This window comes from Lissotriton helveticus, chromosome 9 (assembly GCF_964261635.1).
Source record: "Lissotriton helveticus chromosome 9, aLisHel1.1, whole genome shotgun sequence".
Taxonomy (NCBI): domain Eukaryota; kingdom Metazoa; phylum Chordata; class Amphibia; order Caudata; family Salamandridae; genus Lissotriton; species Lissotriton helveticus.
In genome coordinates this window covers 1,288,082,892-1,288,105,157 of record NC_136070.1, presented here as the reverse complement: position 1 = coordinate 1,288,105,157, position 22,266 = coordinate 1,288,082,892, and the positions used below count along the sequence as shown (strand labels likewise).

Below are 22,266 nucleotides of genomic sequence, written 5' to 3'. Positions count from 1 at the left end.
TTCCAGTTGTGGGAACCAGGAGAAGGTGCATTTCCAGTTGTGGCACCTGGAGAAGGTGCATTTCCAATTGTGGCACCTGGAGAAGGTCCATTTCCAGTTGTGGCGCCTGGAGAAGGTCCATTTCCAGTTGTGGCACCTGGAGAAGGTCCATTTCCAGTTGTGGCACCTGGAGAAGGTCCATTTCCAGTTGTGGCACTCACTGGGAGAAGGTCAATTTTCAGTTGTGGGAACCAGGAGAAGTTCCATTTCCAGTTGTGACACCTGGAGAAGGTGCATTTCCAGTTGTGGCACCTGGAGAAGTTCCATTTCCAGTTGTGGCACCTGGAGGAGTGAGTGGAAGGACGGGTCAGCCCTTCCGTAGTCTCTGGCGAGGGAGACCAGGCCGCCCTGACCTGACGTGGTCCTGATAGCTCCTCACTGACCTCAGAACAGGAAGAGAACTCTTCTGGATCCAGTCTCAGATCCACCCGCAGACGATCTGCACAGGTGTCCGGGGCAGCTCTTTCTGTAACCCCGCCAGGTCAAGGGTGGCGAACTTTCAAAAGAAGTTATATGTTTCTGCCACCATCTAGACCCCCAGAAATGCTAGGGGAACTAGAACTGTGGGTCCTTGCAATGTAACACCAATGTAAATGTGTGCCACAAATCCCCCACCCAGCACCAACACATGCAAACCTTCCACAAGGGGTTCCCCGACAAAGGGGTCGCTCCCCTGGCAGATAGAAGATGGAGAACTGTCTGCAGTCTTGGCAGAGAGCTGGAAAGGGGTTGCATTTCCACCGCTGCCATCGCAGGGGAAGGGAATTTGATGGTAAAATCAAATCTGGCAACTATGTCTGACCCAAAGTTAAGAAAGGGGGCTCCAGGTGTCTCTGAATCAAGGACCAGTGGCTCCATTCTCTGCTTCACTTGAAGTGAGTCAGACACTCCACAGGTGACCTCAACAGTGGCCCTGACAACGAACCACGCGCTGCTCCCTACAGCATCTTGGATGGTCCAAGAAAGTAAAGAACTAACCTATCACAGAGGGAATTCACAAGAGCAGGGCTGTTACTCCAAGAACCTGCAACACACCTGCAAAGTGATTCACGCTGATTGTCTAGGCGCTGTAAGAAAGACGCCACTTGCGTGCACTAGTGCACTACCACCCAACACTGTCCCACAATCTGAAACAAACCTGGCTGATGATGCGCTAGAGAAGAGAACAGACCTCACCAGGACTCAAACCTGGCAGCGCACCTGCGAAGAGATGCACGCTGCTAGTCTAGGCGCTGTAAGAAAAGCCATGAGCGTGCAGCCAACACTGTCCCACAATCTGAAACAAACCTGGCTGATGATGCGCTAGAGAAGAGATCAGACATCACAAAGAGTGAAACATGGCTGCGCACCTGCGAAGAGATGCACGCTGCTAGTCTAGGCGCTGTAAGAAACAAGCCACAAGAGTGCACTAGTGCACTACCAGCCAACACTGTCCCTCAATCTGAAACAAACCTGGCTGATGATGCACTAGAGAAGAGATCAGACCTCACCAGGACTCAAACCTGGCATCGCACCTGCGAAGAGATGCACACTGCTAGTCTAGGCACTGTAAGAAAAGCCATGAGCGTGCAGCCAACACTGTCCCACAATCTGAAACAAACCTGGCTGATGATGCGCTAGAGAAGAGATCAGACATCACAAAGAGTGAAACATGGCTGCGCACCTGCGAAGAGATGCACGCTGCTAGTCTAGGCGCATAAGAAACAAGCCACAAGAGTGCACCCATGCCACACTAGTGCACTACCAGCCAACACTGTCCCTCAATCTGAAACAAACCTGGCTGATGATGCACTAGAGAAGAGATCAGACCTCACCAAGACTCAAACCTGGCAGCGCACCTGCGAAGAGATGCACGCTGCTAGTCTAGGCGCTGTAAGAAACAAGCCACAAGAATGCACTAGTGCACTACCAGCCAACACTGCCCCACAATCTGAAACAAACCTGGCTGATGATGTGCTAGAGAAGAGATCAGACCTCACCAGGACTCAAACCTGGCAGCGCACCTGCGAAGAGATGCACGCTGCTAGTCTAGGCGCATAAGAAACAAGCCACAAGAGTGCACTCATGCACTACCAGCCAACACTGTCCCACAATCTGAAACAAATCTAGCTGATGATGCGCTAGAGAAGAGATCAGACCTCAGCAGGAGTCAAACTTGCCACTGCCCGACAGTCCAGCACTGGAGGCACTCGAAGTTCACAGGCCTGGTGATAGCGCAAATGTGTCTACTTGCAGTGCTCGTGCACACAGCATTCACCAAACATTAATTCATAGAAGCATGCTCAGCTATGAACACACACCACCCACATGAACACCCACACACCATGTTTACTCTTCATCTAAAGAAAGATTTATACATTATGTGGGTGTTAGTGTGGGCTGCCCTGTCCATGCTATGCTTACGCTACATTTGTTGCTGTGGAGCTGCCCTCTCTATGCTATGTGTACACTATGTTTATGCTGCATGTTAAGAATGATGTATACTTTATGTGGGCATTGCTGTGGTCTGCCCCGTGCATGCAATGCTTACTCTTCATGTAAAGAAAGATTCATTCATTATGTGGGTGCTCGTGTGAGTTGTCCTGTCCATGCTATGTTTACACTGCATGTGTACGCTGTATGTGCATAAATATTAGGCCTAGGCGGTAAATCCCGTTCTGCTCACGGAATTTGTGGAATGTGGGTAATTTTACTTTCCACGGAGAACGCGGAATTGCCAAAAATTCTGCGAACCGTGGAATTTTTTGCTTGTTTGCGCTTTCAAAATGCCTGTATGCAAGATATTTCACCCCAAGCACGCAAACAGCGTTCGCGAACAGGAAAAAAGCATTGCGAACGGGCGAACAAGCCATTCCGCGTGTTTGCAGAACTCTGCGTACTTGCGGAGATCTTTTACAGTTTTGCGGAGCTTTGCGTGGCGCGACTACGCAAATTCTGCCCACCCTTAATAAATATTTATACATTATGTGCCTCTTGCCCTGGGCTGCCCTCTGCCTGGCGTGTTTATGCTGTAAACAAAGAGATGTATACAGTACCTGTGTGTTGTTGCTGTCGGTGCTGGGAGTGAAGGTGGTCCTGGCCTTGTCAATGACGTGGATCACGCCGTTCGCCGCGGGCTGATTTGGCATCGTAATGTAGTAGGAAACATTGGGCGATGACGTATATGTAAAGGCCTGAAGAAGAAAAACAATCTGTTAATGCAGTTATATTTTTACAAACTGGATTTCAGTATCGGAGTGCCGAGCTCTGCACCGCCTAACCCTTTAACCTAAAGGACTACTTCTATGTATTGTAGCAATTATATAGCGCTTCCTACCCCTATGCGCGGCGCTGCTGCACTTGTTCACATGGTTTGCATGCTACAGCATGTAGGGTGTGTGGTGAAAGTGTATTGTCTTTCTTTTAGTCCTATGTGGGTGCTGTGTAAGTCGGGGCAGGAGCTGTGTGGGCAGAGCCAGGGTCAGGGCAGGCGCTGTGTGGGCCGAGCTGGGATCGGGCAGGAGCTGCGTGGGCCGAGCCGCTGTTGGGGCAGGAACTGTGGGGGTCGAGCTGGGATCAGGGCAGGAGCTGTGTGGGCCAAGCGGTGTCAGGGCAGGAACTATAGGGGTCGAGCTCGGATCGGGGCAGGAGCTGTGTGGGCTGAGTCGGGACCAGGACAAGAGTAGGGGTGGACAAACAATTCCACTCCGCTGCAGAGTTTGCTGAGTTATGCCCACTCTGTGCTCTGTGCCTGGACCCGAGGATGCTGTTGCCCCATGGAGCCGCGCCAGGGTGCTGAGATGCGCCCAGACTGGAGGTGGCCTGCTGCCCCATGGAGCCGCGCCAGCGTGCTGAGATGCGCCCAGACTGGAGGTGGCCTGCTGCCCCATGGAGCCGCGCCAGCGTGCTGAGATGCGCCCACACCGGAGGTGGCCTGCTGCCCCATGGAGCCGCGCCAGCGTGCTGAGATGCGCCCAGACTGGAGGTGGCCTGTTGCCCCATGGAGCCGCGCCAGCATGCTGAGATGCGCCCAGACTGGAGGTGGCCTGCTGCCCCATGGAGCCGCGCCAGGGTGCTGAGATGCGCCCAGACTGGAGGTGGCCTGCTGCCCCATGGAGCCGCGCCAGCGTGCTGAGATGCGCCCAGACTGGAGGTGGCCTGCTGCCCCATGGAGCCGCGCCAGCGTGCTGAGATGCGCCCAGACTGGAGGTGGCCTGCTGCCCCATGGAGCAGCAACAGGGGGATAAAGGGAGTGGAGAGGACCTCTCTGAGCCTGTCACCTACCTAGGGTTCCCTCTACACCTGAGTGTGTCCTGAGTGTAGTGGAGCCAGGCCTGAAGATCTAAATACTACAGTCACTGGGGAGCCAGCCACACACTGCAGGCTGCAAGATCACCGTAGGGGACCAATGCGCGTCTACCACAGTATACGACTTCTGCGCGACCAAACCAGCCACACACACTACAGGCCACCACCTCTTTATTGTCCTTGCACTGTCCTTGAACTCCAGGAATGTTTTTGGAGTGTCTCCCACCTGCCATAAGACCCTCCTGCCCTTACCCTGCCTTTGAACTCCAGAAAGGTTTATTCAATGTGTCCACCCTTCTCCCATCCGCCATGAGACTCTCTTGTTCTTACCCTTCTTTTGACCTCCAGGAACGTTGCTTCTAAAGTTCTACCATCTCCCGCCCGCCAGGAGACCTTCTTTTTCTTACCTCATCCTAAATTCTGGGAATGTTTCTTCAACATGTCCACCCTTCTCCCTCCCGCGTGAGACCCTTTTGTCCTTACCCTACCTTTGAAATCTAAGAATGTTTATTCAGCATTTCAACCCTTCTCCCTCCCACCCTTGAGAATCTCTTGTCCTTACCCTGGCTTTGAACATCAAGAACATTTTATTCTAAAGTTCTACCATTTCCTGCCCGCCATGAGTCCTTCTTGTCCTTACCTTGCCTTTCAACTCCAGGAATGTTAATTCTAAAGTTCCACCATCTCCTGCCCTCCAGGTGACCACCTTGTCCTTTACTCACCCTAAACTCCAGGAAGGTTTATTCTAAAGACCCCCCCCCCCCCAGGAAGCCTTGTTCGTACCCTGCCTTTGGATTCTAGGAATGTTTATTCTAAAGACCCCTCCAGGAAGCCTTGTTCTTACCCTGCCTTTGAATTCCTGGAATGTTTATTCTAAAGATTCACCATCTCCCACCCCCCAGGAAGCCTTGTTCTTACACTCCCTTTGAATTCCAGGAATGTTTATTCTAAACATCTCCCATCACCCCCCCCCATGGAAGCCTTGTCCTTACCCTGCCTTTAAACTCCAGGAATGTTTATTCTAAAGATCCCCCATCATCGCACCCCCAGGAAGCCTTGTTCTTACCCTCCATTTGAACTCCAGGAATGTTTATTCTAAACAGCCCCCCCCCCATGGAAGCCTTGTCCTTACCCTGCCTTTGAACTCCAGGAATGTTTATTCTAAACATCCCCCATCACCCCCCCCCATGGAAGCCTTGTCCTTACCCTGCCTTTGAACTCCAGGAATGTTTATTCTAAAGACCCCCCCCCCCCACAGGAAGCCTTGTTCTTACCCTCCCTCTGAACTCCAGGAATGTTTATTCTAAACATCCCGTATCACTCCCCCCCCCATGGAAGCCTTGTCCTTACCCTGCCTTTGAACTCCAGGAATGTTTATTCTAAAGATCCCCCCTAAAGGAAGCCTTGTTCTTACCCTCCCTTTCAACTCCTGGAATGTTTATTCTAAACATCCCGTATCAGCCCCCCCCATGGAAGCCTTGTCCTTACCCTGCCTTTGAACTCCAGGAATGTTTATTCTAAAGATCCCCCCCCCCCACAGGAAGCCTTGTTCTTACCTTCCCTTTGAACTCCAGAAATGTTTATTCTAAACATCCCCCCCCATGGAAGCCTTGTCCTAACCCTGCCATTGAACTCCAGGAATGTTTATTCTAAAGATCCCCCATCACCCCACGCCCAGCAAGCCTTGTTCTTACCCTCCCTTTGAACTGCAGGAATGTTTATTCTAAACATTCCCCATCAGCCCCCCATGGAAGCCTTGTCCTTGCCCTGCCTTTGAATTCCAGGAATGTTTATTATAGAGATCCCCACATCACCCCACCCCCAGGAAGCCTGGTTCTTACCATCCCTTTGAACTCCAGGAATACTTATTCTAAACATCCCCATCACCCCCCCCCCATGGAAGCCTTGTCCTAACCCTGCCATTGAACTCCAGGAATGTTTATTCTAAAGATCCCCCCATCACCCCACCGCGAGGAAGCCTTGTTCTTACCCTCCCTTTGAACTCCAGGAATGTTTATTCTAAACATTCCCCATCAGCCCCCCATGAAAGCCTTGTCCTTACCCTGCCTTTGAACTCCAGGAATGTTTATTCTAAACATTCCCCATCAGCCCCCCATGGAAGCCTTGTCCTTACCCTGCCTTTGAACTCCAGGAATGTTTATTCTAAACATTCCCCATCAGCCCCCCATGGAAGCCTTGTCCTTACCCTGCCTTTGAACTGCATCGACTCTCCACCCAGGGTCCACAGGGTTTTCATCTGATTCAAATCTGCTGCCAGGTGGACACTAGGTATGATGTGTAGTTTGCACAAGAACGGAGTCAAGTCGCTCTGTGAAGAGGTAAACACGGATATGTTCAGCCATGACAAACCTCACACTGTTTGACCTAAGCTAACAAGACACTGTTTTTAATCCATGTGTGATGATGCAACCACTCATGAAAATATGGCTCTAAGGAGCTTCCACGCAGCACGCTATTTTTAATGCAAAATGTTTCAGTTTTTGCGCTGCCAGAATTCACATAAAAAACCTCCGCTGCCATCAAGGCAGAGAACTACAGCAGGAAGAAGGGACACACAGGGCGATGGGGGCAAAATTCACACTGAACCGGAAAATCTAACTTTGCATTCATCTAGGAATACTTAAAAAGCATGCATTGTTTATTACAATGTTTGAAAAAACCTTGTAGGAAGCTGGCTCTTTATATAGTATATCACAAAGAGGTATATTGTGTAGAGAGTTCAAGTATTCCTTATAAGTGGACAGGGGCGTGCTCTAGCAATCCCAAGGCTCTCCTCCAGGGGTCAGTGTGGTCGAGCAGCCTTAGGCTTATGTAAATGTAATTGTAAAGCGCACTAATACCCTAACTGGGGTGTCCTGGCGCTGTAACGCATACCGCTGTGGAACCCCTCCTGGCTTTCCCTGTGAAGTGTCCACTCCTGGGCACCCCCAAGGTGAAGCCAGGCATCCTTAGCGCTGTTGGGGCCGGTGTGGAGATTAAGCAAGCTATTGCCCAGAGGTGCAGAGTGGGACTCATGATTAGAAAAGGCACCGAGGCGAGAATTAACAGGTCCGAGAAAGTTGAGCCCAAGACCCGCCGAGGCGGGAATTGAACCCTGGTCCCGGGCTACACCTCTGCATCAGGGTCTGCCGCTCTAACCATTGAGCCACACTTCTCCACTTATCAGGGACGAGTGTTAGACATCTGCAGCACACAGAGTCAGTGAATGATACAAACTCAAGAAAGAGACCCACACCGATTTAGAAAAATAACACAGATTTGATATATATTTTTAACACCAAGAACTTCGTCATTGGGTGTGTCCTTTGTTTTGCGATATCACTGTTATAAAAATTTCAGGCGTTGGGTCACGGTGCTCAAGAGGCTCTTGCCGTTCCAGCTTTCTTGCAGACGGTGGCTCCAGGCGGGGACTGGGGGCCAGACTGGCTAAATCCAAAGAGGGGCTTAGCTCTTGAGGGTCTCCATGCCTCAGGGGCACCGTCGGTTCACGGCATCTCGGGCCGGAGGGCTCGTGCGCAGTGCTGTTTGACCCTGGCGTGGTTACGCTGGCAGAGGCTCTCGTGTCGGTCCTTCGGTGCCTTCAAACGTGCAAGGAGGCAGCTCCTCTGCTCCAAGGGAGATGTTGGTGGGTAGGTGAAGTCATTGGTCACTCTTCCACAGCTTTTGGAGGCGACACAGCTTTCTAGAAGAGCCAGGTCCGTGCTACTGTCTGGGACAGCAGGCAGGCTGGCAGGGTTGGCACCAAGTCAGTTGCTGCTCCTCACTTCTCGAGCCGTGGACTCTTCTTTGTCCTTCTCTCTTCTCCAGGCAGACAAATCTGATTTCCTGGTGTCAGGGGTGGTACCTAATACTCAATTTAGGGGCTCTAAAGGGAGTGAGGGCTATTAGCCAATGGGCTACTTACCCCTGGGGTTACTAAACCCCCTAGATGACCACTTCCTGTGGGGAGTGGGCATCACCGTGTCCCAGAGTTCCTAATTTCACCACAACCAAGATGGTGAAATCCTAATTTTCGTGTTCACTTCAGGTAGCCCACCTTCGGGTTTGACTAGCCTGGAGATGCAACACGCCTCCTTGCATTGCTAGTTTCCTACCTGTCCTGGTGCCAAATGGGTCTTGGGGCAGGGGGAGACATCCTCCCTGTCTGAGGGACGCCAGGCTCACACATCAAAGGTGGTCGGCTCTTTGAATCTTCCTGCCTTGTCATGCGAATTTACTGATCACTGAGAGCAGGTCCCTCACCTCCTAGGGAGCCCGAAACTCGCCTGTGGTGGGAGGCTGGATAGGACAAGTCAGCCAGCACACTAGAAGGCTAGTAGGGTTCAGGGGGCACCTCTAAGGTACCCTCTGGGTGCATGTATTAATGAATCCATCACTGGAATATGTGTGGGTTTATTCATATGAGGTGTTTGATACCAAACACCTTTGGTTTCAGTGAAGCCGTCATGTAGCTGGGAACTCGTTTTTACCAGGGACCAGTTCATACCTTAAGATGGCTTCCCTGCTCACTTGTAATATCCAGCAAAGGAACTAGACATTACAGGGACACATCTGATCATGCAGATATGTCCTCACATCTGCTGTAAAGCACCCTAAGTTTACTACTACTAAATGCCTTCTGTGAATACCAAAAGTAGTAGGTTTAGGATTTTGTCTCAGATTAGTACTGTGAATTCGGCCCATAGTTAGCACGCCATGTTTTAAAGTAGTTTGCTTAATTTGTTGCAAAATTATAACTGTCACAAGTTTGAATAAATATGGGCATTTTAAAATAATCCCAAAACAGGTTTTGTTAATGGTTTATCAACTTTTGTCAACTTTTCATTAACAGCTAGAACAGCAAATATATCCAACCTTTCAAAACTCACTAAATATATATTCATAACTTAAAAACATACGTGAACTGTTTAGTTACAAGAGCTACGGTAATCAATTAATGTCATAAAATGCATATAGATGTCTAAAGAATTCTAGAAGGTATACAGGTTATTCAGTAATTAATTTAACTTCTGGCTGGAAGAATATTGTGATGTTTTACCAGGTAAAAGTACACAGCAAAGATGCAAAATCTGAGAATGAACCCTCAGTTTTCCCTAAACAAATTGGCAAAATGCATAGTTTTTGCTTTTTGGAAAGATAAGAACCATATACTATACATTACTGCTTATATCTATATCTCGTAACCTGTGAATTTAGAGCTAAAGACTATTTGAATTTTCAAAGACCAAACCCCACCCGTACTTGTGACTCGCCCAGGGGTGAGACCAGTTCTGCGTTGCCTGCAGACATTCACAATGTTTATGGAAAAAAGGGGTCCGTCTGGGCTACATCCTGTTCATGTCTGTATCTCCACCCCAAAGTTCCCCTAACTCTCCTGTTCTGGCTGCAGCCCAGCCTACCGTCATACACACTGTCTGCTTACAGCCATGCCCACTGCATGAAAGTAGGTGTTCCTAAATGTTTTCTCTTTGATGTATCATATTGTCTTGTTTCACTAGTGGTTTATGTACAAGTTACTTTATCAGTAAAGCCCTGCTATGTCAGATGTCACCATGAGGACAGAGTGGTTTTCTCTGTCTGAGACCTATAAAATGTGCCCTTTTGGGGATGTGTGCCAGACGTTTCTTGCATTTTGACCTTAGCAGACTCCATGCTAGTCTGTATCATGATTTGTACTCAGACTGTTTGCTTTCCTTCTTGAAGGCAGACTCCATGCTAGTCTGTATCATGATTTGTACTCAGACTGTTTGCTTTCCTTCTTGAAGGCAGACTCCATGCTAGTCTGTATCATGATTTGTACTTAGACTGTTTGCTTTCCTTCTTGAAGGCAGACTCCATGCTAGTCTGTATCATGATCTGTACTTAGACTGTTTGTTTTCCTTCTTGAAGGCAGACTCCATGCTAGTCTGTATCATGATTTGTACTCAGACTGTTTGCTTTCCTTCTTGAAGGCAGACTCCATGCTAGTCTGTATCATGATCTGTACTTAGACTGTTTGCTTTCCTTCTTGAAGGCAGACTCCATGCTAGTCTGTATCATGATCTGTACTTAGACTGTTTGCTTTCCTTCTTGAAGGCAGACTCCATGCTAGTCTGTATCATGATTTGTACTTAGACTGTTTGCTTTCCTTCTTGAAGGCAGACTCCATGCTAGTCTGTATCATGATCTGTACTTAGACTGTTTGCTTTCCTTCTTGAAGGCAGACTCCATGCTAGTCTGTATCATGATTTGTACTTAGACTGTTTGTTTTCCTTCTTGAAGGCAGACTCCATGCTAGTCTGTATCATGATTTGTACTTGTTTGCTTTCCTTCTTGAAGGCAGACTCCATGCTAGTCTGTATCATGATCTGTACTTAGACTGTTTGCTTTCCTTCTTGAAGGCAGACTCCATGCTAGTCTGTATCATGATTTGTACTTAGACTGTTTGTTTTCCTTCTTGAAGGCAGACTCCATGCTAGTCTGTATCATGATCTGTACTTAGACTGTTTGCTTTCCTTCTTGAAGGCAGACTCCATGCTAGTCTGTATCATGATTTGTACTTAGACTGTTTGTTTTCCTTCTTGAAGGCAGACTCCATGCTAGTCTGTATCATGATTTGTACTTAGACTGTTTGCTTTCCTTCTTGAAGGCAGACTCCATGCTAGTCTGTATCATGATCTGTACTTAGACTGTTTGCTTTCCTTCTTGAAGGCAGACTCCATGCTAGTCTGTATCATGATTTGTACTTAGACTGTTTGCTTTCCTTCTTGAAGGCAGACTCCATGCTAGTCTGTATCATGATTTGTACTTAGACTGTTTGTTTTCCTTCTTGAAGGCAGACTCCATGCTAGTCTGTATCATGATCTGTACTTAGACTGTTTGCTTTCCTTCTTGAAGGCAGACTCCATGCTAGTCTGTATCATGATTTGTACTTAGACTGTTTGCTTTCCTTCTTGAAGGCAGACTCCATGCTAGTCTGTATCATGATCTGTACTTAGACTGTTTGCTTTCCTTCTTGAAGGCAGACTCCATGCTAGTCTGTATCATGATTTGTACTTAGACTGTTTGCTTTCCTTCTTGAAGGCAGACTCCATGCTAGTCTGTATCATGATTTGTACTTAGACTGTTTGCTTTCCTTCTTGAGGGCAGACTCCATGCTAGTCTGTATCATGATTTGTACTTAGACTGTTTGCCTTCCTTCTTGAAGGCAGACTCCATGCTAGTCTGTATCATGATCTGTACTTAGACTGTTTGCTTTCCTTCTTGAAGGCAGACTCCATGCTAGTCTGTATCTTGATCTGTACTCAGACTGTTTGCTTTCCTTCTTGAAGGCAGACTCCATGCTAGTCTGTATCATGATTTGTACTCAGACTGTTTGCTTTCCTTCTTGAAGGCAGACTCCATGCTAGTCTGTATCATGATCTGTACTTAGACTGTTTGTTTTCCTTCTTGAAGGCAGACTCCATGCTAGTCTGTATCATGATCTGTACTTAGACTGTTTGCTTTCCTTCTTGAAGGCAGACTCCATGCTAGTCTGTATCATGATTTGTACTTAGACTGTTTGTTTTCCTTCTTGAAGGCAGACTCCTCATTGCTCTGTCTGTTGATTTACACTTGACTTTTCAATTGAACAGATTTATGCTAGTCCTTTTGCTGAAGTAAACTTTGGGTCTGGCTGTGTACTTGCTTTGACGGTTTACCGTATGTAGATTCCTCTCCATCTGACATTATTTGATGCTGATTTGAATTTGACGAATTACTTTTTACGTCTGTAATGATTTTAAAATCTGAAAAAAACCTTTATGGTTTTGACTTTGAATTTTGACCAGCGACGCATAAAGGACTTGCAAAGATTTACTTAAATAAATTCATGTGGATCATTGCTATTCACTGCGGTGGTATACACTGCCCCCCTGTTCATGTACACAAGCAAGAAAACCAGCAAGTTTTCCCCCGGGGTAATAAATGGTTAGATAGAAAGTAAATTTGTACCATGAGATCATAATTAGGGCTCCCGGTTTTATGGTATCTATTTTTTGGCCATTTCCGCCTGTATTTATCCATATTTATTTTTGGGCCATTTCCGCCTGTATTTATCCATATTTATTTTTTGGCCATTTCCGCCTGTATTTATCCATATTTATTTTTTGGCCATTTCCGTCTGTATTTATCCATATTTATTTTTTGGCCATTTTATTTGTATTTATCCATATTTATTTGTGTTTTGCGTATAAACGAAGTTGTAAAACTGTACATTTCCGAATCTATTTAACTGATAGATGCACACTCATACTATGATGTCTTTCGTGTTTTAGCTATTTCAGCTGCCAAATATTACATAGCAAAACAAAAGGGGATGATGGACGGACCGTTTGAGCAAATCAAACACTCACCCCCAGTCACAGATCTGGGTTTAATCCATCGTTATTTTGCTCACCAAGCCACTGCAGTTCAGACATGGCCGTATGCAAATCAGTCTTGACCCTGTGCCTCATGGGAACAGTCCAGTCCGAACTGCCAAGCCATGCCTTCCCTAGACCGGAAACAAGCTTCCAAATTATACATATCAATACATCCACTGGTAAATACTAGCATTATACCATAAATGTTGTTGACATATGCCGTTCTTTAAAGTGTTTTTCAATTTCCCATGCTGTCCATATGCTCAGCTGCTGGCCTATAATTCATGAAAGACAGCATGGAGATACAGTTTTCTGTATTTATCCACTTTTAAAAATAAATGCAGACAGAAAACACATTGTTTTCTGTCTGTATTTACCTGAAAAAATCTGTAAAAATGGAAAACAGGGAGTCTTAATTATAATTAATTAATTAAGAGATTTTTTTTTCAAAATATATTTCATTTAATCTGAAAACTATAAATATATATGCCTTAATACAGGGGAACATCCTTTACAACAAATCTTTTACAACGCGGTACTGTTACCACGCAACTTTTACAACGCAAGTCGTTACAACGACTTGCGCTGGGGGGCGCTCCAGTATAGTAAATAATTTAATTTACTATCCAACTCCTTCCCTACTATCCACGGGGACTGGAGTTGGAATAGTAAATTAAAAAATTTACTATCCAGCGCCCCCCAACGCAAGTCGTTGTAACGACTTGCGTTGTAAAAGTTGCGTGGTACGGTACGCGTTGTACCGTCATACATCCCTTAATACAACCTTAAAGGTAGACCCCGCCTTTCTAAGGCTTATGCTGATGGCTAGATATCGAATCCCAAGAGTTCATGTTGGAGTAAATGGAACGACCTTCGAGAACCTTAACATTAAAAGGGGAACACAAATTAGCTGTCCTCTGTCACCGCTGTTATTTGCCGTCACCCTATATCCCTTCGCAGATCCTGTCGCCATCTACAATGTCAGCCTCCCCTTGAGGAGCCCCAGTCCACAGAAGATCTCAACCAGTCTGCGGTCACCTGTTGACCACCACCTCCCAATCCACCAGGTGATGCCCAAAGCACCATACGAAGCCGATCACTGCTTCTCAGCTTATCTCCGCAGAAGCACCTAAAGTCGGGGGAGTCGGGGGACCGAGCCGCATAGCAGACTTGCAAAACTGAATGGCACAATGCACTCAATGAGCCAAACAAACAAGATTTATAAAATGCAGCCACTCACCCAAGAGGATATCCAGGCACTGAACCAAGCTATGTAAAGAAATGATTCTGTTTGAGACAGTGGGTGTACAGGCAGTTCACCTCACCACTGTGGACTCTCTGAAAGGGACTTCACCTCAAGAGACATCCACTCGTTCACCCCCTAAACTCAACATCAGTCATGGAACTCGCTGGGTGAGATTGGGGCAAGACTGGATACGTGGGGTACGCAGGGTTGTGTCTGTTCACAGAAGAGAAAGGGATTTCCTGAGGCAGCGTTGTAGTGTCTTGTATATAGCGGGGACCCCTTTGGTTCCTAATGGACTCGATAGTCTAGTGACGTAAGTGATTGGGTGTGGTTAATAAAATTCCTGACGCAGCACGTGGCAGTTAAAGGTTACTCTCTGAGAACTAAAGACGTATAATACCGAGCTCTCTGCGTGGCATCATTCATTCACTACCAGGCTGGGGAGGGCGCTGCAGGGGTGTCCTATAAACAAGACAGCGCCTGATGGCTGGGAGGGAAGCGAGACCGGAGCTGAGGAAGCTTGGAACAGGCAGTGAATGGGAAACTGGAAGTCTCCAGGGGAAACTATGTCATTAGTTCTGTTATGAGTTATTTATAAAGCGCAACTTTTACCCAAGGATATCTTGGCGCTGCTTCAGCATTAAAAAAGGATGGTTAGTTCTTGAAATTGAAGACGCTAGTTGTAGAAAAGCCAAGTTTTGAATGCTTTCCTGAAAGGCCAGTGTTCAGGAATAGATCTGATGTGAGCTGGAAGGGCGTTCCAAAGTTTGGCCGCTTCGCATACCAAGCCTCGCCCTCCCCAGGAAGCCTGTAGCCAGGGATTATCAGATTTTTTACCTTCCTAGAGAACATTTGTCTGGAAGGGTGGTACCGTTTGAAGCATTGGCGAAGGTATTCTGGGCCTCTCCCGTACAGAGCCGTATGGGTGATACAAAGGGAAAAAATTATTTGGTGAATCGGGGGCCAGTGGACCTTGAGGAGCGCTTGTCTGGTGGAATGACCGCGGTATTCTGCATGACCTGAACTTTGTTCAAATTTTTTTTTTTATATTCAGGTAGAGACCATTGCAGGAATCAAGTTTGGACAGGATAAGACTGGTGACAACCAATTTTCATACCTCCTCTGGGAGATAAGGTAACAATTTCTTTACCACCTTTATGATGTAGAAAGCAGAAGAAATGACTGCTTTTACTTGGTCACCATAAGTAGTTTATTTATTGTCAACCTGGATTCCTAGACTTTTTGCTTGTGCAACTGGGACCGGAAGAATGCCATTTCCTGTGGCCTCTGACTAGGAGACCAAAAAGAGGTATCTGTGCCAAAGAGGACAACCTCGGTATTGCCCGAGTTTAGCTTAAGGCACTTTAAGCTCATCCAATCATTGATTGCATGCTACCATTTTTTATCTACTGTTGGTGTTTTTACCATTGCGATTGGCCAGAGAAACAAGTATGTGGGCGTCATCCGCATATGACGTGAGGAGAACCCAAAAGATTTGACAAGAGTGGCAAGAGATTTGAGAAATGTTGAAAAATGTTGGTCTAAGGGAGAGCCCTGAGGGACTCCGCATGGAAGAGAAAAAGGGTTGGAGGTCAAGGAGCCAAAGGTCACAGATTGTTCTCTGTCCCTAAGGGAGGAGCTAAGTAGGGCCAAGGCTTTCCCTTTAATACCAATTTCTGCTGGATGGTCCACCAACAAACTGTGGTTGACCGTATCGAAAGCCGCTGAGAGAGCGAGCAGAATCGGGGCTGCTTTCCCTCCACTCTCCAGCGTTCCTCCGATTTGTTCTCTTCTGAACACATTTTGAGTGGGATCCAACATTTGAATAGTTTGGAGGTAGGCTGAGAGTTGAAGGTTTATTTCTTTTTCGACAATTTTTGGTTTGGAGTGCAGTCCTGGAAATAGGACGGTAATTAATGGGATCTTCAGGGTTAAGATTTGTTTTTTTCAGCATCAATAGGATGGAAACCTTTTTCCATTCTTTAGGAAAGATTCCAGTAGTGAACATGGTGTTGAAAATGGTGGTGAGGGATTCAGCAATTATGTTCGTGGCCAATTTTATTACCAAAGGGGGGCAGGGGTCGAGCTGTGTCCAGATCTGGTGTGGTTAATAAGTTGTTTTGTTTGCTCTTTATCAAGGGGGGAGAATTGAGTTCGGCATCTAGGAAAAGCTGGAAGAGGGTCAGTGGTTTTCTCTATGGTTGCTGTCTTGGCACAAAGAGTCAAAATGCTACAGATTGTTTCTACTTTATTGAGAAAGGCTTTGGCTAGAGTACTATAGAAAGCCTGTGTGGCTTCAATACTTGAGAAGAGGGGTCACATCGTTCTCGGTACGGACAGCTCTTTTGTTGAATTTTCAGCCAATTTGACTTTGTGAAGTATGTGAGAAGTATTGTGTCTTTTCTTCTTCCGTGGCTTGTCTATATTCTGAGGGGTGTATCTTGTATGTATCTTTTTCCAGATTGCTATAGTAAATGTAAAATGTAAATACGTATATGTAAGGCACGAACTACTCACCCTTACGGGCTCAAGGCGCTGGGGGCCGTAATGGAAATTAAGTGAGCTATTGCCCAGAGTCACATGGTGCTGGGCTCTCGCAGAAGCCAGGGGTCGAACCGTGAACCCTGTGCTCCGAAGTCAGGTGCCCTGGCCGCTGCGCCACACCTCGCCGCTATAGTTGGCTCTCCATTGGTGTTCTTGTCTTCTCCATTTTAATTTTAGTGATTTAAGTTTGCTCGTATAGCACTGTGCGGACAGCTTCCCTTTGGTTTGGTTTTGCTGTTTTCTTGGCGCTAGAGTGGATGTGGGAGTGGTGAGCCAGTTAGAGTATTGTAAGGACAGTTCATCGGGACCAGCAGTGGTAGGCGGGTGGGAATCGGTTAGTCGTAGAAGGAATTTTTCAGCCTGAATCTGGTGCCAGCTCTAGTGTTTGTTTGATTGTTTGAAGGTCTGATATTTGGTGTGTTTTCTGAGATTTTTATCTCAAATAGATTGGCGCTATGATCAGACCATGGTAAAGAGACAGAGGGGCAGATTTACAATAACTGGTGCATCCCTGCATATCAGCAGGGATGCGGCAGTTGTTGTGCGCCGCATTTACAATGCGGCGCACCATGGGGCAAAAACGGCACATATGTGTGACGCATCTGTGCCGTAAAGGGGGCGCATTGCTAAAATCCTTACGCAGGCGTAGGGTTTTGACGCTGCTAGGGCTCAAAAGTGACTGCGTGAAATCTTTTAGATTTCAATCAGCCACTTTGGGAAGACGGAACGCCCCCCCCCCCCGCGCGCGAACGCCTACTTCTGGCGCAGGGCTTTACAACGTGATGGATCTCCCAGATGCGTCATGTTGTAAATACACCGCAGCATGGCGCATCTTTTGCGCCGCCATTGTGTCACAAAAGTGACGCAACAGCGGTGTAAAAGAGGCACAAGGGGCTTGCAAATCTGCCCCAGAGTTCCGGAACGTTAGGGGTATGGCTTGCTGAAGCCCACCTTTTGAGTAAGGCCAACATTCGAGCAAAGCTGTATTAGTATGAACAATAGGAAGGGAAAAGCAGGAAACGATCCACAATATGTCATAAGTGATAGTTTGTCTGCTCCTTGCAAGTGATCCATCTTCAGGAATAAAACAATCTCATAAGAAGGCGAGGAGTAGATTCATCTCACTGAGTTCAGGGAGACACCGAGCAGCTCCGACGAGAAACAAGAGCTGGGTGTTTCTCTGCTCCAAAAACACAAGCCACGGAGTCTAACTGGCAGCCTTGGAAGCAATGAAAATCAGGATAATAATTTAAAAATACAAGGAGATTAGTGGAAGATTCTTAGAAACAGGAACTGGCTCATGGAAATATGGAGTGGAGTAAGGGTGAAGGATAGGACTCGAATAAACAGAACTCGAAATCTGCACACTAAGGAGGAAACTGCAAACAGAACGGATGATGGACGGAATGCTGAACGAATCAAACATTCACCCTCAGTTACAGATCTGTGTTAAATCAATCGTTTTTTTGCTCACCACACCACCCCAGTTTGGACCCAGCCATATGCAAATACGTCATGACCCTGCTCCCCATGGGTCCCAGGCCAGGTCCTCCCGTGACCATAAACAAGCATCCTGGGACTGTTTTCGGGGTATCACTCCTCATTAGCCAGGCTAGCTTGAATCCGGTGGCATATCGAGCATGAGGCTAACGGGAAGCAGGGTCAAGGCTGATTTGCATATGGCCGGTCTAAACTGGGGTGGATGGATTAAATACAGATCTGTGACTAGGGTGAATGTTTGATTTGGTCAGCATTTCATCCATCATTTTTTCTTTTTCCACTAACTAGGAAAAGGCAGGAAGATGCAATAACATCAAATACAAGACAAGGAATCTGCATATATAAGACAGGTGTGGATGTGCACCGTCAGATCTAGGGACAAGGCAAACAGGGAAACAAAGAGAACTGGGACATAGCATCAAACAACAATCAAAACTTAAATCAAAGGGAACCACCATTCAGCTAACCGTGCTACCCCTTGCGATACGGGGATTCATCGGTAAGTGGGTGGGGTGACTTCTGGTTTTCTACCTTAGATTGGAGATGCTTCCTTGCTTTTTGTCATCACATTTGTGTGGGCTGCTTTTACTGTATTCTTTTCTGTATTTGCTTTTTTCTGTAATTTGTATTTTTGTCTCCGTGAGAGCGTTGGTTAAACTTTCAAAGTTACAGAGAATATCGTCTTTTGGATTGTATTTTACGGGTAATTTTGTATGTTCTTCAATGCGAGCATCTCCTGTTTTATTTTTAATTTTTTGTGGCCCGAAGGAGGTGTTCTTCACCTTTCATGTTGCTGTTTTAATTACTTTTTTTATATAAATCTTTGGTTGGCTGCTAATGGTTAGCAATGAATCTTGGGTGGACCGCAGTACGAATATATGTGGCCCCATGGGTGATTAACTGCTTCCTTCATTTACTCTTTTCTGCCCTACCTCTGCCCTTATTTCTCTTCTTTTCTTTCTTCTTTTTTCTGCCTTTATCCTTCTCTCCTTAATTTTACTTGATCAGATCTTGCAAGCCCCTCTCTGTTTTGAAATGACATATTATGTATGAATTGACATGGGAATGTTCGAATGGTAATATGGATGTCAGGTTTGGGAAATGAATTTTACTCTGACCGTGCCCCTTGAAGTCTGTCTTCAACAATGTGTTACTTAAATGTATTTATAACTACGTATTGGATACTTTACTTGGACTTTAACATTAGTCCTAGGTTCATTGATCATTTTTACATGTTTGTATTAAGTGATTGTATGTAATTTGTGATTGTGTCCAGTTATGTGTATTTATATGTAATTTTTTATGTGTTTGGCATTTTTCAGCCCTGAAGAAGTCCTTTTTAAGGACGAAACGCGTTGGCTGTGCCACTGTCAACAACTAATGTTCATGATCTTGATTTTACAAATCTTTTTGATACTGAATAAATGAAATTTTGGAATAACTTTGCTGTTTGGGAATATATTAAATACGTGATTTCCCTATGTATTGAGTGGTGGTGCACCTTTGCTTTTGTTATAAAATTGTTGAGCTCCGTCAGGAACAACCTTTTGACAGTGGGGGTGATACAGTGTGCACACATTTCCTCAAGAGTATATATGAGGTTAGAAATACGGAGGGATAGCAATTTAGGTGCTGTCAGTTAGAAGGGATCCACTGTCAGGTGCTTTGCTTTTACATTTAAATCAAAGGGAAGTCTGGAATACAGCTGCAGGATCAGGCAATGTGCAAGGAAATACTCCTTTCTAGGCTCTCCAAGGTGAAGGAGAGGATGACAGGTGCACGGGGAGAATCAGGTGCAAGGAGAGAACCAGGTGCACAGCGTTAACCAGGTGCATGGAGAGAACCAGGTGCAGGGAGAGAACCAGGTGCAGGGAGAGAACCAGGTATACAGAGAGAATCAGGTGCACGGAGAGAACCAGGTGCAGGGAAAGACCCAGGTGCACAAAGATAACCAGGTGCACAGAAAGAATCAGGTGCACAGTGAGAACCAGTGGGACAGAGAGAACCAGGTGCACAGAGAGAACCAGGTGCATGGAGAGAACCAGGTGCACAGAGAGAACCAGGTGTACAGAGAGAACCAGGTATACAGAGAAAACTAGGTGCACAGGGAGCAAAACCAAGTGCAGGGAGATAACCAGTGCACAAAGATAACCAGGTGCACAGAGAAAACCAGGTATACAGATAGAACCAGGTGCGCTTTAAAGAACCAGGTGCACAGAGAGAACCAAGTGCCCAGAGAGAACCAGGTGCACAGAGAGAACCATGTGCAGAGAGAGAACCAGGTTGAGGGAGAGAACCAGGTGCACTGAGAGAACCAGGTGCACAGAGAGAACCAGGTGCATGGAGAGAACCAGGTGCATGGAGAGAACCAAGTGCATGGAGAGAACCAGGTGCAAGGAGAGAACCAGGTACAGGGAGAGAACCAGGTGCATGGAGAGAACCAGGTGTACGGAGAATACGAGGTACACAGAAAAAACAGGATACAGAGAGAACCAGGAATACAGAGAAAATGGAGTTTATAGAGCAAACCCGGTTCAGGGAGAGAGCCAGGTGCACTATGAGAACCAGGTGCACAGAGAGAACCAGATATACAGAGAGAACCAGGTGCATGGAGAGAACCAGGTGCAGGGAGAGACCCAGGTGCACAGAGAGAACCAGGTATACAGAGAAAAACAGGTGCAAGGAGAGAACCAAGTGCAGGGAGAGAACCAGGTGCACGAAGATAACCAGGTATACAGAGGTGCACAGAGAGAACCAGGTGCACAGGGAGAAAACCAGGTGCAGGGAGAGAACTAGTGCACAAGGATGACCAGCTACATAGAGAGAACCAGGTGTACAGAGAGAACCAGGTGTACAGAGAGAACCAGGTATACAGAGAGAACCAGGTGTAAGGAGAGAACCAGGTGTAAGGAGAGAACCAGTTGCACAGAGAGAACCAGGTATATAAAGAAAATTAGGTATACAGAGAAACACAGGAATACAGAGTGTTGGACAGGCCTCGTGGCTGGGCCGCGCCCCCTCCGCACAACGGGGCCCGGACCCCGGCTCTCCCTGAATCCCCAGCAAGAGCCACCCCGGCAACCCCTCGAGGCGACCCGCAACCCGTCCACAACGGGACGCCAGCTCCTGAACCCTCCCGTACCGGCTGGCCCTGGTCCCCGTCAGCGCCATGACCCCGGCCCAGCCGCCATCTTTGGACACTACTTATTAAACAAAACAAAAGCCAATCCTGGTGTCGTAATTGGCATGGCCGCGTTAGCGATTAGCTGAAACTACACGCTGTCCTCCTTAACTTGGCTATGTATGAAAACGCCATTTTGAATGTTGCGGCAGCCATCTTAGACCATAAGCGGCCTCGTGGCCGGCGTGCCCCTTTAGTCCGTTGTCCGTTCCACTGACCACTTCAGTCTGCCCAGCAACAGGCTATTGTTAGTACTGGTCAAGCTTGCACATGCGCAGTCCCAACTGACCAGTAAGCCTTCAGGAATGTGCGCCAAACTGACCAGCGGAGTTGTGCCCCCTCCAATGAGCTGGCAGTGTTCCAAAACATGACCATATATGTATATAAATGTGTCCTAACTTGTGCCGCCTACCTTTTATTGCCCCAAAACTGTATATAAATCGGGGTCACACCGGTGTTCGGTGTGATACCTCTTGCATTACCAAAGGGTGCTGTTTGAGTGTACCACCACCCCATGGGGTCTCAATAAATTTGTTCTTTGCCTTTTACAGTTTCCGTGCCAACAGTGCTTGAGTGTAAGTGGGTTATCTTCGGAGCATGTAGGCCTTGGGAACCCTGATTACTTCAAATTGGCGACCACGAAGGGACTCATCGGTGACTCGGATGCCCGAAGGAGAGGTCGTGACGAAGGCTTGGAAACTCGCCATGGACGCGCGCTGCCACGAGTGACCCGAGTCTTGGCTCCCACGGTGTTTCTTCCTTTCCTTCCGATCTGACCTTCCAGGTGGCGCCGGTCCCCGACTGAGTTTTCGATCGTCTGTGTTGCCGGGAAAGCGCCGTTTGGCTGATTTGATCACAAGACCTTGGCAGTTGGAATCTGGATATTTGAGAATTTGGGTAAGAGTTGTGTTCGGTAAGGTAGTCTTCGGACGCTTACTGAAGTTCTATGATTTGTGTTCGGTAAGGTAGTCCTCGGGCGCTTGCCGAAGTCCTACGATCTGTGATTTGCCTTGAGTTAGCTAACGTTTGTGAATTTGTGATCTTTGAACTTATATGTGTAGTGCACT

At 46.9% G+C, this 22,266-nt stretch overlaps 1 protein-coding gene across 1 annotated transcript in view; it reads right to left on the bottom strand.

The window, feature by feature from the left end:
- The window catches only part of STAB1 (stabilin 1), a 769,578-nt gene that overhangs the window by 456,070 nt on the left and 291,242 nt on the right, over window positions 1-22,266 (bottom strand). The window contains exons 13-14 of the mRNA XM_078661896.1: window positions 6,533-6,655; window positions 3,075-3,212 (exon numbers count right to left, since the gene is read on the bottom strand). Of these exons, the coding sequence (XP_078518022.1) occupies window positions 3,075-3,212; window positions 6,533-6,655 (261 nt within the window). The remainder of the gene's footprint in view (window positions 1-3,074; window positions 3,213-6,532; window positions 6,656-22,266) is intronic.